Source organism: Humulus lupulus, chromosome 9 (genome assembly GCF_963169125.1).
Source record: "Humulus lupulus chromosome 9, drHumLupu1.1, whole genome shotgun sequence".
NCBI classification, from domain to species: Eukaryota; Viridiplantae; Streptophyta; class Magnoliopsida; order Rosales; family Cannabaceae; genus Humulus; species Humulus lupulus.
In genome coordinates this window covers 174,865,966-174,876,652 of record NC_084801.1, presented here as the reverse complement: position 1 = coordinate 174,876,652, position 10,687 = coordinate 174,865,966, and the positions used below count along the sequence as shown (strand labels likewise).

Below are 10,687 nucleotides of genomic sequence, written 5' to 3'. Positions count from 1 at the left end.
AAATTTACTAGTTTGTAGCCACTGAACAATACATTTTTCATGATATGTGTGTGTGCAAGGTAACTTTGTAGCTTCCAAACCAACATAAACATTTTCAAAGCAAATAGAACATACAATTTGATCATCTTTAATCAAAACTTTCTCCAATCTTTCAATGGATTGCTCGCTTGCCGCCACAAAATTAATAGTCATATTATCCATATACTCCTCACTATCAACGTCACCATCAATGCCAAAATCGTATTGTGGAGGAAGATCATAAACAAAAACATGAACATCCAATTTTACACAGAAATTTAAATCCTCTTCGTTCCATTTTTCATGGTCTGGAATTTGAAGGTTCCCTTTGTTCACATCTGATGGTATATTAATGGTCATTGCATCACCATCTTCATCAGGTATGACAAAACTCCATGGTGGGAAAGGAACATCACGGTCTACCTCATCTACACATATATGGTTTTCGTATTCCTAATTTTTAAATAGAAAAAATATTTTAGAAAAATATAATCGAATTGTTCTAACATAAACATAAAATGAGATCTCAATCATAGACACATATATAGATATGAAGATATTACCTTACAAAAAGAACAATAAGACTCACTATGAAGACAACGTCGAGTTCTACTTTCGAACATTGAAGAGGACGACTCCAAACGTTTCATAGGATATCTATACCGACGAGCACGATCTAAAAGCAATTTTGACCTGATTCGATTATGAGACAATGAGTTATCATAAAAAATTTGTCTCTTCTTTCCAACCCTTCCTTCTAAATCCTTAGATCTACTTCTTTTATTCTTCATCCCCTTCCCCTCTACTCCCATGCGTTTTCTCTCTCTCCCCCTCTAGTTTTTCCTCACACGTTTTTTTTTTCTTCTTTCTCTTCTTCACATGCTCACAAAAATGATGGTGCAATTCTGATTTTTTTATGTTTATTTTTTTACTTTGAATAAAGAAGAAGAAGAAGAATAGAGAGTTTAAGAAATGTGTGTGCATTTATTATGAAACCCTAATTTTAAAATTTTAAATTAATTCAAAACTTGAAAAGAGAGCTTACATTTTATTGGTTGGAATCACCATTCCTAATGACCAAAAAAAAAAAGTCAATTTCGAAATTAATGCAAAAAAAAAAAGAGTCTATGCCAAAAAAAAAAGAATCTTTACTTGCTGGTAACTTGATGTACCAAGTCACCTACATGCTATGTCAGCATATTTGCACATTTATTTAGGTACCCATGTATGGGTAATAACCATTGAGAACTTTTCCATATATATATTTGATCACAAAATTACACTATAATCTTTTTAAAAAAATGTCACGTGCATTGTGACTTCTTTAACTAGTGTTAATAAACGACACCGTATTTGATAAACGACAACAACCTTAAATCTCAAACCACGCAACACTGGTATATATATTTCTCATCCAATACTAGGGCTAGGGTTTCCGATTTTCGTCTTCATACACCAGTGTTCAGAACAAAGCTTCGATCGAAAATGGTGAAGGGTCGCCAAGGAGAGCGCGTCAGGTCATTACAACATCTTTTCCACTTATCAGGTTCTTTAAATCTTATCATCCATGAAATCCTTGCTCTTTACTGATATTTTTGGATTCCATTTTTGTTTTATCAGGCTTTATGTGCGAGGCACAGTTCTTGGATACAAAAGGTAAGAAGAAATTCGTACTTTCCTTGTTTTGAATTTTGTACACACCTGAAGAAATGGGCGTTTTTTGATTAAGTACTTTTTTTGTGTGTGATAATCTTTTAGGTCGAAGTCGAATCAGTACCCAACCACTTCTCTGGTTCAGATCGAGGGTGTGAACACAAAGGAGGAGGTAGCATGGTACTGCGGGAAGAAAATGGCTTACATTTACAAGGCCAAGGTGAAGAAGGACGGTAGCCATTACCGTTGCATTTGGGGAAAGGTTATTAGACCTCACGGTAACAGTGGTGTCGTCCGTGCTAAGTTCACGTCAAACCTTCCTCCCAAATCCATGGTAATTTTTCTGTTTTGGGTCTTTTTTGCATTGCCCATTCTCGCTTCAGCTTGAGTATATGAATTCATTTCTTTCTTTCTTTTCTCATTTGAACAGGGTGCTAGGGTCAGAGTCTTCATGTATCCCAGCAACATATGAGGTACTTTCATCGCTATTGCTTGAAGTGGATTTCAATGTGGGTTTAAACTTGTCATATAAATTCTGGTTTTGTATATGTGAAGTGGCTTTTAAGTCTTTTTCTTTATTGGGTGTGCGGTTGTATTGAAGTTATTGTGATTGTGTTTCATGACATGACATTATGGTTTCTGCTATCTATGAAACCTTTTCATTTTCAGAAACTAAAGTCAATGAGCTATACTGTTATCTTTTGTGTTGCTGAAGCAACCTAATTGACCTGTATTGGGTGATAGTCTCCCCGAAATAAAATGTGTATACGTGAGAAGTAATTGTTTTAGTTTAAATTTCTCTATAAACTTTGCCGTCTTTTTCCACAGATTGTTATGACTGTTATCTATCATTTTTATGCTACTTAAATCTAGTATGTTCATGCTATGCCACAGTTGTTTTAAAAACTAACCTAAATTTAAAAGTTAGTTTGGATTTGCACAGGAATTAATCTATACGGTGGAAATTTTATATTGATCATGATTCATTGATTAATACTGCTATGCCGTGAAATAGCTATAAAGAGTTGCTATGAAATTAAGGTGTATAACTTATCTTAATTCGTGCTCTGAAAATTTTGCCTAAGTTGATCTGCAAGGCATGTATGAGTTGATACTAGATGCGTATTTTGTAATGGTATTTGATTTTTGGCATTCTTCTGTTGATCTGATGTTAAAACTGTCCGTTTGTTGGTTTGGCTTGTAGGTGTTCCTCATTTAGATGATAGAGTGGACTACTGCAAGGAGAGACAACCGAGTTTTGGATTTATTTTTGTTTAATAGACTTAATTTTCCAGATCTGTACTCAGCAAGAACGCTAGCTACTTATTGTGCCTTTGTTATTGTATTGGTATTGATTTTCAGATATTTTGATACAATTTTTTGTTCCCGGTTTTGAAAGACCTCACTATACTTTGCTTCCCTTTTAATGATCCCATTAACGGGCTGTCTCCCTTGAATTGAGCCTAATCAAGCATAGGTTTATGTAAGGTCATTTTGACCCCAAAAAAGGAGGACCACAGCTATTTTGGAGTATTTCTGTCAAAATATGGAAATAATGAAAATAATCACATAAGCGAATCAATCATCTATCATCACCACATGTTGGATTTGCCCTATGTTTGGTACGAAGTAAAAAACCAATAGCACAAAAAAAAGGAGATAGAAAACACAACTCCTCCATGAAAATAGGTTTATTTTAAAATTACTATATTCTTTAAATTATTAACATAAAAATTTATAAAAATAATTTAGTAATTTCTTATTTGTGTGTTTTTTATAAAAGAGAAATTTATTTTATAGGCCTCACTTAATATAAGTTTATCCTATTTTGGATTTTGTGATTTGTTACATTAAATTTTGTATTTTACCAAATTATTTTTTGAATTTTTTAATTATGTTGTTAGTTTGGTAAATTATTTGTAATTTTAGTTCAATTATTTCTTTTATCGAAATTGAATTTAGGGGCCTATTTGAATTATTTTACAAAACATAAGGTCCATAAATTAATTTTTTAAAACACAGATCTAAACAAATAATGAGATAAAATATATCTAATAGAGTGCAATAATATTGGGGTATTGCTATATTTTGGCACATTTTAAAAAAATACACTCTGATGGTGTTGCAAAATATGTGCCAAATTTGGCACAAAATATAATAGCATTTCTAATGGAGTGGCAAAAAGATGATTTATTGTTATATTTAGCACATTTTAGTAAAATTATCACTTAAATGATGTTCTAAAAAGTATGTCAAATTTAGCACAAGATATAACATGAACCAACTTTGATATAAAATATAACATGTGCCAAATTTTTTATTTACCATATTGCCACTAATTTATTAATTAACAATTAATTACTACTTTTTTTACAATAAAAAATGAATTTTTTTTTTTTTTATATTATCAATAACATTAAATGAATTGTTGACATTTTTTAGTTAATTTGCTTCTCGTGCATTGGAGCACAATCAGGGATGCACATTTTCCCCATGGGGACGGGGCCTGCGGGGATCCGCCCCTAATGGGACGGGGAATCCCCGTATATATGGGGAACGAGGCGAGGACGGGAATAACTTTTAATCTCCGAATGTTAAATGGGGTGGGGACGGAGATAGCACTTGTAATGCCCAAAAATCCCTAATAAGGTTTAGGACCTTGATTAGGAGGCCGGGATGGCCATAATTAGTTTATTATGTTATTAAATGATTATATGCATGTGTTATGTGAATTGTATTATAATATGATGTTAAATGCATGCATATGGGTTCACATTTTATTATAAGGGTATTTTGGTAATTTGGCCTGTTGAGTGCATAATTGTGTATTTTGGTGCATGTTTGTGATTAATTGATAATGCCACATTACAATGTGGATTTGTTCGAGCCATTCAGCATGAGACGATCTGGAATGCAAAGTAGCGGTTTAGTCATAACGGGATTAAGTTCGGGACTTGGGGTGAGTCTCGCGGTGATTTTAATGATTAGAGTGCTACTGAGAATTAAATGGTAACGGAATATGGATTATTGGTGTTTGAGAATTTTGGAGGGCGTTAATTATAATTAACGAAATAGGTACAAAATGACGATTTTGCAATCTTTACATGTTATTTTTCATGCAATTTTATCTTATCTACTTATTACTAAATAGATTTTGACACAAAGAAAGTACTAAATAAATATATATTATTTTAATCCGAGAAATTGATAATATATCAAGGGTAAAATTTGCCAATAAAATGTATATTTTTAGTTTAATTTTTATTTAGTATATAATTAATTTTTATGACAAAATTTAGTATCTAATTATTAAACTTTATTTATTTAATTAAAAAATTGTTAATTTTAATAAATAATTAATTATATTTTACTGTATCATGTTAATTAGCCTTTTAAATGGTATTATGTATTGGATCGCAATATATGGTGATATATAAAACTTTCCTTTAAGACATTTCTTAGCCAAGCATGCTAATAATACCTACCCTAATAATTTTGAATGTTCACAAGCAATCTACTACCATTCGTACCACTTCACATGCATTCTTTTTCTTGGTTGACTAATATTGTATACCATCCAATTCACACGCATACAGATTTCTTTACTATTATTAATACTAAAATATTCACATAAACTAACATTAATATTAAAATAATACTTATGCAAACACAACACTCAAAATTTAGACCAAAACTTACACTGTTTATGAGTGTGGTGTTGTTGTTGTGATCCAAAACGTCAGACGTGCTGCGGTGGAATTATCTGTCTTTCATTAGTTTATACGTTTGGCTTTGTTTTCTCTTATGGATTTTAAGGCATGCGTATTCACAAAGTGAAAATGTGTTAAGTGTGAATGGTGGTGGTGGTGGTGGTGGTTGGCTCTTGGCTGACTGCTTCTAAGTGCTGCCATTACCACAAACACCAAAGCTCTCAACTCATTCACTTCACTCACTCACTCAACTGTGAGTTTGGCCAAATGTGAACAAGTGACTTTCTTTCTTAGTGGAGCACCGCATATTTATATGGCTTTTGCAATCATTAGCTTACCAAGAACATACCTTTGCTTTCAAGCCTTTCATACCTTATATTCTACACCTGATACGACTTGTCGTTTGCATCTTCTCTTTCAAACGTGATTGTCTTCTGCATATGCAACGCACCGTTTTGAGATGATGGTTGCCGTGCTTTCCAACAATAACTACGGCCCATACTGTTGTCTGTTCATTTATTGGGTTTAGTTTTGTACACATTATAGTAGCTTCCTCTTTTCGCAGACCCCACAAGTAATGAGCTTTCTTGCGTTTCTGAAGTAAATGAAAAAAAAGCAGTAAATGGTCACCTTCTCACACAGTCAGTCTCTCTCTCTCCCTTTCTCCCTGTATTTATATTTGTCTCAGCAAGCTGTTCTAAAGAAAGATAACAAAAAAAACAGAGCTTTGCTCAACATGGTTTGAGTTCTTCCCTTTTCAGAATCTTGAGCTTCCCTACTGTTAGAGGTGCTTCCACAATCTGAAATTCTGTTCCTTTTGTTCCATCGTTTTGATTTTTCTCACCTTCAATGTTTTGTTCATGTGTTTTATAATGTGTGTGTATAAATATTGAGGAGACTAACAATGTGAATACTGGTTGTTCTTTGCCTCATAAATGTTGATTGAACTTTTAGTTTGTGAATATTGTGCTTCTTTTTCATAAAAATCATGTATGGGATGTTAGTTTTTCTATTTCTTTTTCCCCAACTTAGTATTACATTCACATTGATCTTGCATTTCTTGTTTTTGGGATATCTGATTTATCCTAAATTTGAACTTTTTATGTCTGTTAAGTAAGTTGGAAAAATTGAATTTTTTTTTTTCATTTGTTTTCTTCCAGGAAATGGAGAAGAAGATTTTTCCTTCTAGAATTGTTTGGTTCACATTTATTCTGGCATTCTTTCTACCTAATTCTGAAGGGGCTTCTTCACCTTCCTCCTATTTGATTGGTCTTGGGAGCTATGACATAACAGGGCCAGCTGCAGATGTGAATATGATGGGATATGCTAATCTGCAGCAAATTGCATCTGGGATTCACTTCAGATTGCGAGCTCGAACATTTATAGCTGCAGAGCCAAAAGGAAATCGTGTAGTTTTTGTAAACCTTGATGCTTGTATGGCTTCCCAAATTGTTACTATTAAAGTACTTGAGAGACTAAAAGCAAGGTAAGAGGAAATCTATACATAATTTTCTTTATGTTTGATTATAGTATGTCAAATTGCACCATCTTGAAATGGGAATCATTACATTTTTTCTTGATGCTTTGTTTTTCCATGAGTTTTGATGGTGGTATTTTATCTTTCTTCTAGATATGGGGACCTTTATACAGAACAAAATGTTGCCATTAGTGGTATTCACACTCATGCTGGCCCCGGAGGCTATCTTCAATATGTTGTGTACATTGTAACATCTCTTGGATTTGTGCGTCAGTCGTTCGACGTTCTTGTTGATGGCATTGAGAAAAGCATTATACAAGCTCATGAGAATCTTAGACCAGGATCAATATTTGTGAACAAAGGTAAGGAATATGAAAGATACTGACTCATATTTCCAGTATGTATGATCCTACATTCTTTGGTGTATCCTCTCTAAACCAATCAGCATAATTTGTATTCATTCTACTGTTTCCTCAATCCATGGAAGAAAGAAAGATTCATCACAGAACTGTTGTTCAGAAAATTTGTTGGTTATTACTCATTCATTAATAAGTCTGTTGTATGGCATTCCATCTAGAAGAAAATTAAACTTTAGCATGTGAATGTGCACTTCTTCTATAGATAGATAAGATTTTACATTGAAAGGTTTCTTGAATTTTTTCTTGTATTGTATAACAGGAGAGCTCTTAAATGCTGGTGTGAGCCGCAGTCCTAGTTCTTATCTCAACAATCCTGCAACTGAGCGAAGTAGATATAAGTATGATGTAGATAAAGACATGACTTTGATAAAGTTTGTAGATAATTATTGGGGTCCAGTAGGTGCCTTTAATTGGTTTGCAACTCATGGAACTTCCATGAGCCGTACAAACTCGTTAATTAGTGGTGATAATAAAGGAGCTGCAGCACGATTTATGGAGGATTGGTTTGAACAGAAAGCTTCTAAAAATCTGAACTTCAATGAGTCTGGAATTGACAGTGTCCCACGAAGGGTCTCAAGTTTATTTCAGGATCCCAACATAGATAGTAAGCGCTCTATTCCTGTCATATTTATGTAATGTTTGATACATAAATCTGCAATTGCTTGATAAGTGTATGGAGGTAATTGTTTTTATAGTTATAGATTATGGACATAACATGACTATATATTTATGATGAAACAGTAAGAAAGGTTCATTGAGAATGGAAAGTCATGCCTATTTGTTTATGATGAAACAGTAAGAAAGGTTCATTGAGAATGGACAATGCTGTCTCCTTCATAACAAGTATATCTTCTTTCAATACAGGAAATGAATTAATGAAACTTGCTGCCTCCTTTCAGTCTTCCCAAGGGCAGCCTGTGACAAGGCTTTTGAGTTCATCTAAGAGGGTCAGGAATGCTTTAAGGAAACCTGACAGGCCTCAATTTGTATCTGCATTCTGCCAATCGAATTGCGGGGATGTTAGCCCCAATGTTCTTGGTGCATTTTGCATAGACACTGGATTGCCATGTGATTTTGATCACAGTACCTGCAATGGCAAAAATGAACTATGTTATGGTCGCGGTCCAGGGTACATTCTATTCTGGTTTCTAGAGACTTTTCATAGCATGTTTGTTGCTATACTATATGAAATGGCTTCAAACCATATTTCATCTTCATTTTGCAGATACCCTGATGAATTTGAGAGCACTCGTATAATTGGAGAAAGGCAATTTAGAAAAGCAGTAGAGCTGTTTGACACAGCAACTGAGAAGCTGATAAGGAAGATTAGATACCGTCATGCATACATAGACTTTTCCAGACTAAAGCTTTCAATTCCTCAAGCAGGAGGGAGTGTTAAGGTAGTGGAAACATGCCCTGCTGCATTGGGCTTTGCATTTGCAGCAGGAACCACTGATGGGCCGGGGGCTTTTGATTTCAAGCAGGGAGATGATCAGGTAAAAAGTTTATGGTGCTTCATGTTTGAGTGATATTTATATAAATCCCTATTTAATGATAAAATTGTCTTAGTTATTTCTGATGTTTATAATGATTCTTTTTTAGGGGAATGCCTTTTGGAGATTAGTGAGAAATGTGCTGAGAACACCAACACAAGAGCAAATCAAATGTCAGCGTCCCAAGCCTATTCTTCTTGATACTGGGGAAATGAAGGAGCCATATGACTGGGCTGTTAGTATTTAATTTTGATTCACATTAATATACATTCAGTTTAAAAAGCATGAGTCATTACATTCTATTTATTGGGTGTGAAAGATTTAAATTAGTTAAGTAGTAATACTTTGAAATGAAATTTGTTGCAATTTATTTGAATATGGGGGATTTGATGTTGGTGCTCAAACTTATGTAATGAACTGATTTTGCAGCCCTCAATAGTTCCAGTTCAGATTTTGCAGATTGGGCAACTTGTCATTCTCAGTGTACCTGCAGGTAGAAGATTACATACCAAGTAATTCAAACGAATTCTGTGATAGAATCAAACATAAGAACTGTATTAGTTATGTTTATGAGACTGTTTCATTTCTCTGTAGCAGGAACTTAAGTCAAAAATCTCCATTGTAGTTTTCTTCTTTGATGTCTTCTAGATTATTTCTTCATGCACATCTAACAATTATTTTCTTCAGAGTTCACAACCATGGCTGGCAGACGCCTTCGTGAGGCTGTCAAAACAGTGCTTATTAATGAAGGAAAAGGTGAATTTGACAGAAACATCCATGTAGTCATAGCAGGGTTGACTAATACATATTCACAGTACGTTACAACCTTTGAGGAGTACCAGGTTCAGAGATATGAGGTCTGCATTAACTATTTCTCTCAATAATTCATGTTACAACAATTATAGCTTACAATTAAATATGGTATCTTCAAGTTACTGAAATTGTTAATGTGTAAATCACATAGAGCTAAATACTAAATTTAGAGAAGTAAACTTCCCCTTCTCCATTCTGATCAGTATTTTAAATTTTAGGGAGCCTCCACTCTTTTTGGACCACACACACTTGAAGCTTACATTGAAGAGTTCAAAAGTCTAGCCTCAGCTTTAATTGGTGGGCAAACCATTGAACCAGGGCCACAACCTCCAAACCTCCTCGAAAAACAAATCAGCTTACTGCCTCCAGTTATAGTGGACTTGACTCCTCCTGGTGTGAACTTTGGAGATGTAAAAACTGATGTCCCTCCAAAGTCCACTTTCAAGAGGGGTAGCATGGTTTCAGTCACCTTCTGGTCTGCCTGCCCCAGGAACGACGTCATGACTGAGGGCACATTTGCACTGGTTGAGTATATGCAGGATCACATGACATGGAGTCCAGCCTATGATGACGATGATTTCAGCCTTCGGTTCAAGTGGTCAAGACCCAAGAAACTTAGTCCTCAGAGCTATGCAACCATAGAGTGGAGGATCCCAGAATCTGCAGCTTCTGGTGTATACAGGATAAGCCATTTTGGTGCTTCTAAAGCACTTCTTGGGTCAGTCCGCCATTTTACAGGTTCTTCCAGCGCTTTCATAGTGGCATGAGGAGGCTGCAAAGCACATAAAAGTCTTCATTCAGTCCATACTTTTCTTTGCTTATTGTTTGGACCAACAATGATATATTCTTGTAGTTTATTTAACAAAGAGAACACAGAATTATATGGTCTTGCTTCTGGCACTGAATCTATTGTAGTTGCTGGAATGAAATCCAAAACTAGGAAATCAACAATAGAAAACTACCCTTTATATATTTACAGGCAGGGAATGAATACTAGTCTGCTTCATCAGAAATAGACAAGCATGCAATGGAGATTGTACTACTAATCCAACAAAAAAAGTGGACTAAAACAAATAATAGTTGATTATATTTGCTTGATCATTA

General features: G+C 34.4%; 2 protein-coding genes across 2 annotated transcripts; both read left to right on the top strand.

Moving 5' to 3' along the window:
• Nucleotides 1-1,394: 1,394 nt before the first annotated feature.
• Nucleotides 1,395-3,059, top strand: LOC133801196 (large ribosomal subunit protein eL33w-like). Its single transcript, XM_062239364.1, has 5 exons — nucleotides 1,395-1,535; nucleotides 1,639-1,674; nucleotides 1,777-2,005; nucleotides 2,102-2,144; nucleotides 2,876-3,059. The coding sequence occupies exons 1-4, from the start codon at nucleotides 1,504-1,506 to the stop codon at nucleotides 2,141-2,143; spliced, it is 339 nt and encodes a 112-aa protein (XP_062095348.1). The 5' UTR covers nucleotides 1,395-1,503; the 3' UTR covers nucleotide 2,144; nucleotides 2,876-3,059.
• A 2,881-nt stretch (nucleotides 3,060-5,940) lies between these two features.
• On the top strand, nucleotides 5,941-10,687 carry LOC133801195 (neutral ceramidase 2). The gene is made up of 10 exons (XM_062239363.1): nucleotides 5,941-6,168; nucleotides 6,542-6,867; nucleotides 7,012-7,220; nucleotides 7,537-7,881; nucleotides 8,142-8,406; nucleotides 8,503-8,773; nucleotides 8,880-9,005; nucleotides 9,200-9,263; nucleotides 9,458-9,627; nucleotides 9,802-10,687. Exons 2-10 carry the CDS (start codon nucleotides 6,545-6,547, stop codon nucleotides 10,348-10,350), a joined length of 2,322 nt encoding a protein of 773 aa, XP_062095347.1. The 5' UTR covers nucleotides 5,941-6,168; nucleotides 6,542-6,544; the 3' UTR covers nucleotides 10,351-10,687.

Bases quoted from the DNA above. Each gene is read 5' to 3' on its own strand.
- LOC133801195 (XM_062239363.1), top strand. From the start codon at position 6,545: ATGGAGAAGAAGATTTTTCCTTCTAGAATTGTTTGGTTCACATTTATT. The intron at 7,882-8,141 runs GTAAGCGCTCTA...CTTTCAATACAG, and splicing joins TCAGGATCCCAACATAGATA to GAAATGAATTAATGAAACTT. The intron at 8,407-8,502 runs GTACATTCTATT...TTCATTTTGCAG, and splicing joins TGTTATGGTCGCGGTCCAGG to ATACCCTGATGAATTTGAGA.
- LOC133801196 (XM_062239364.1), top strand. From the start codon at position 1,504: ATGGTGAAGGGTCGCCAAGGAGAGCGCGTCAG. The intron at 1,536-1,638 runs GTCATTACAACA...TTGTTTTATCAG, and splicing joins CGCCAAGGAGAGCGCGTCAG to GCTTTATGTGCGAGGCACAG. The intron at 2,006-2,101 runs GTAATTTTTCTG...TCATTTGAACAG, and splicing joins ACCTTCCTCCCAAATCCATG to GGTGCTAGGGTCAGAGTCTT.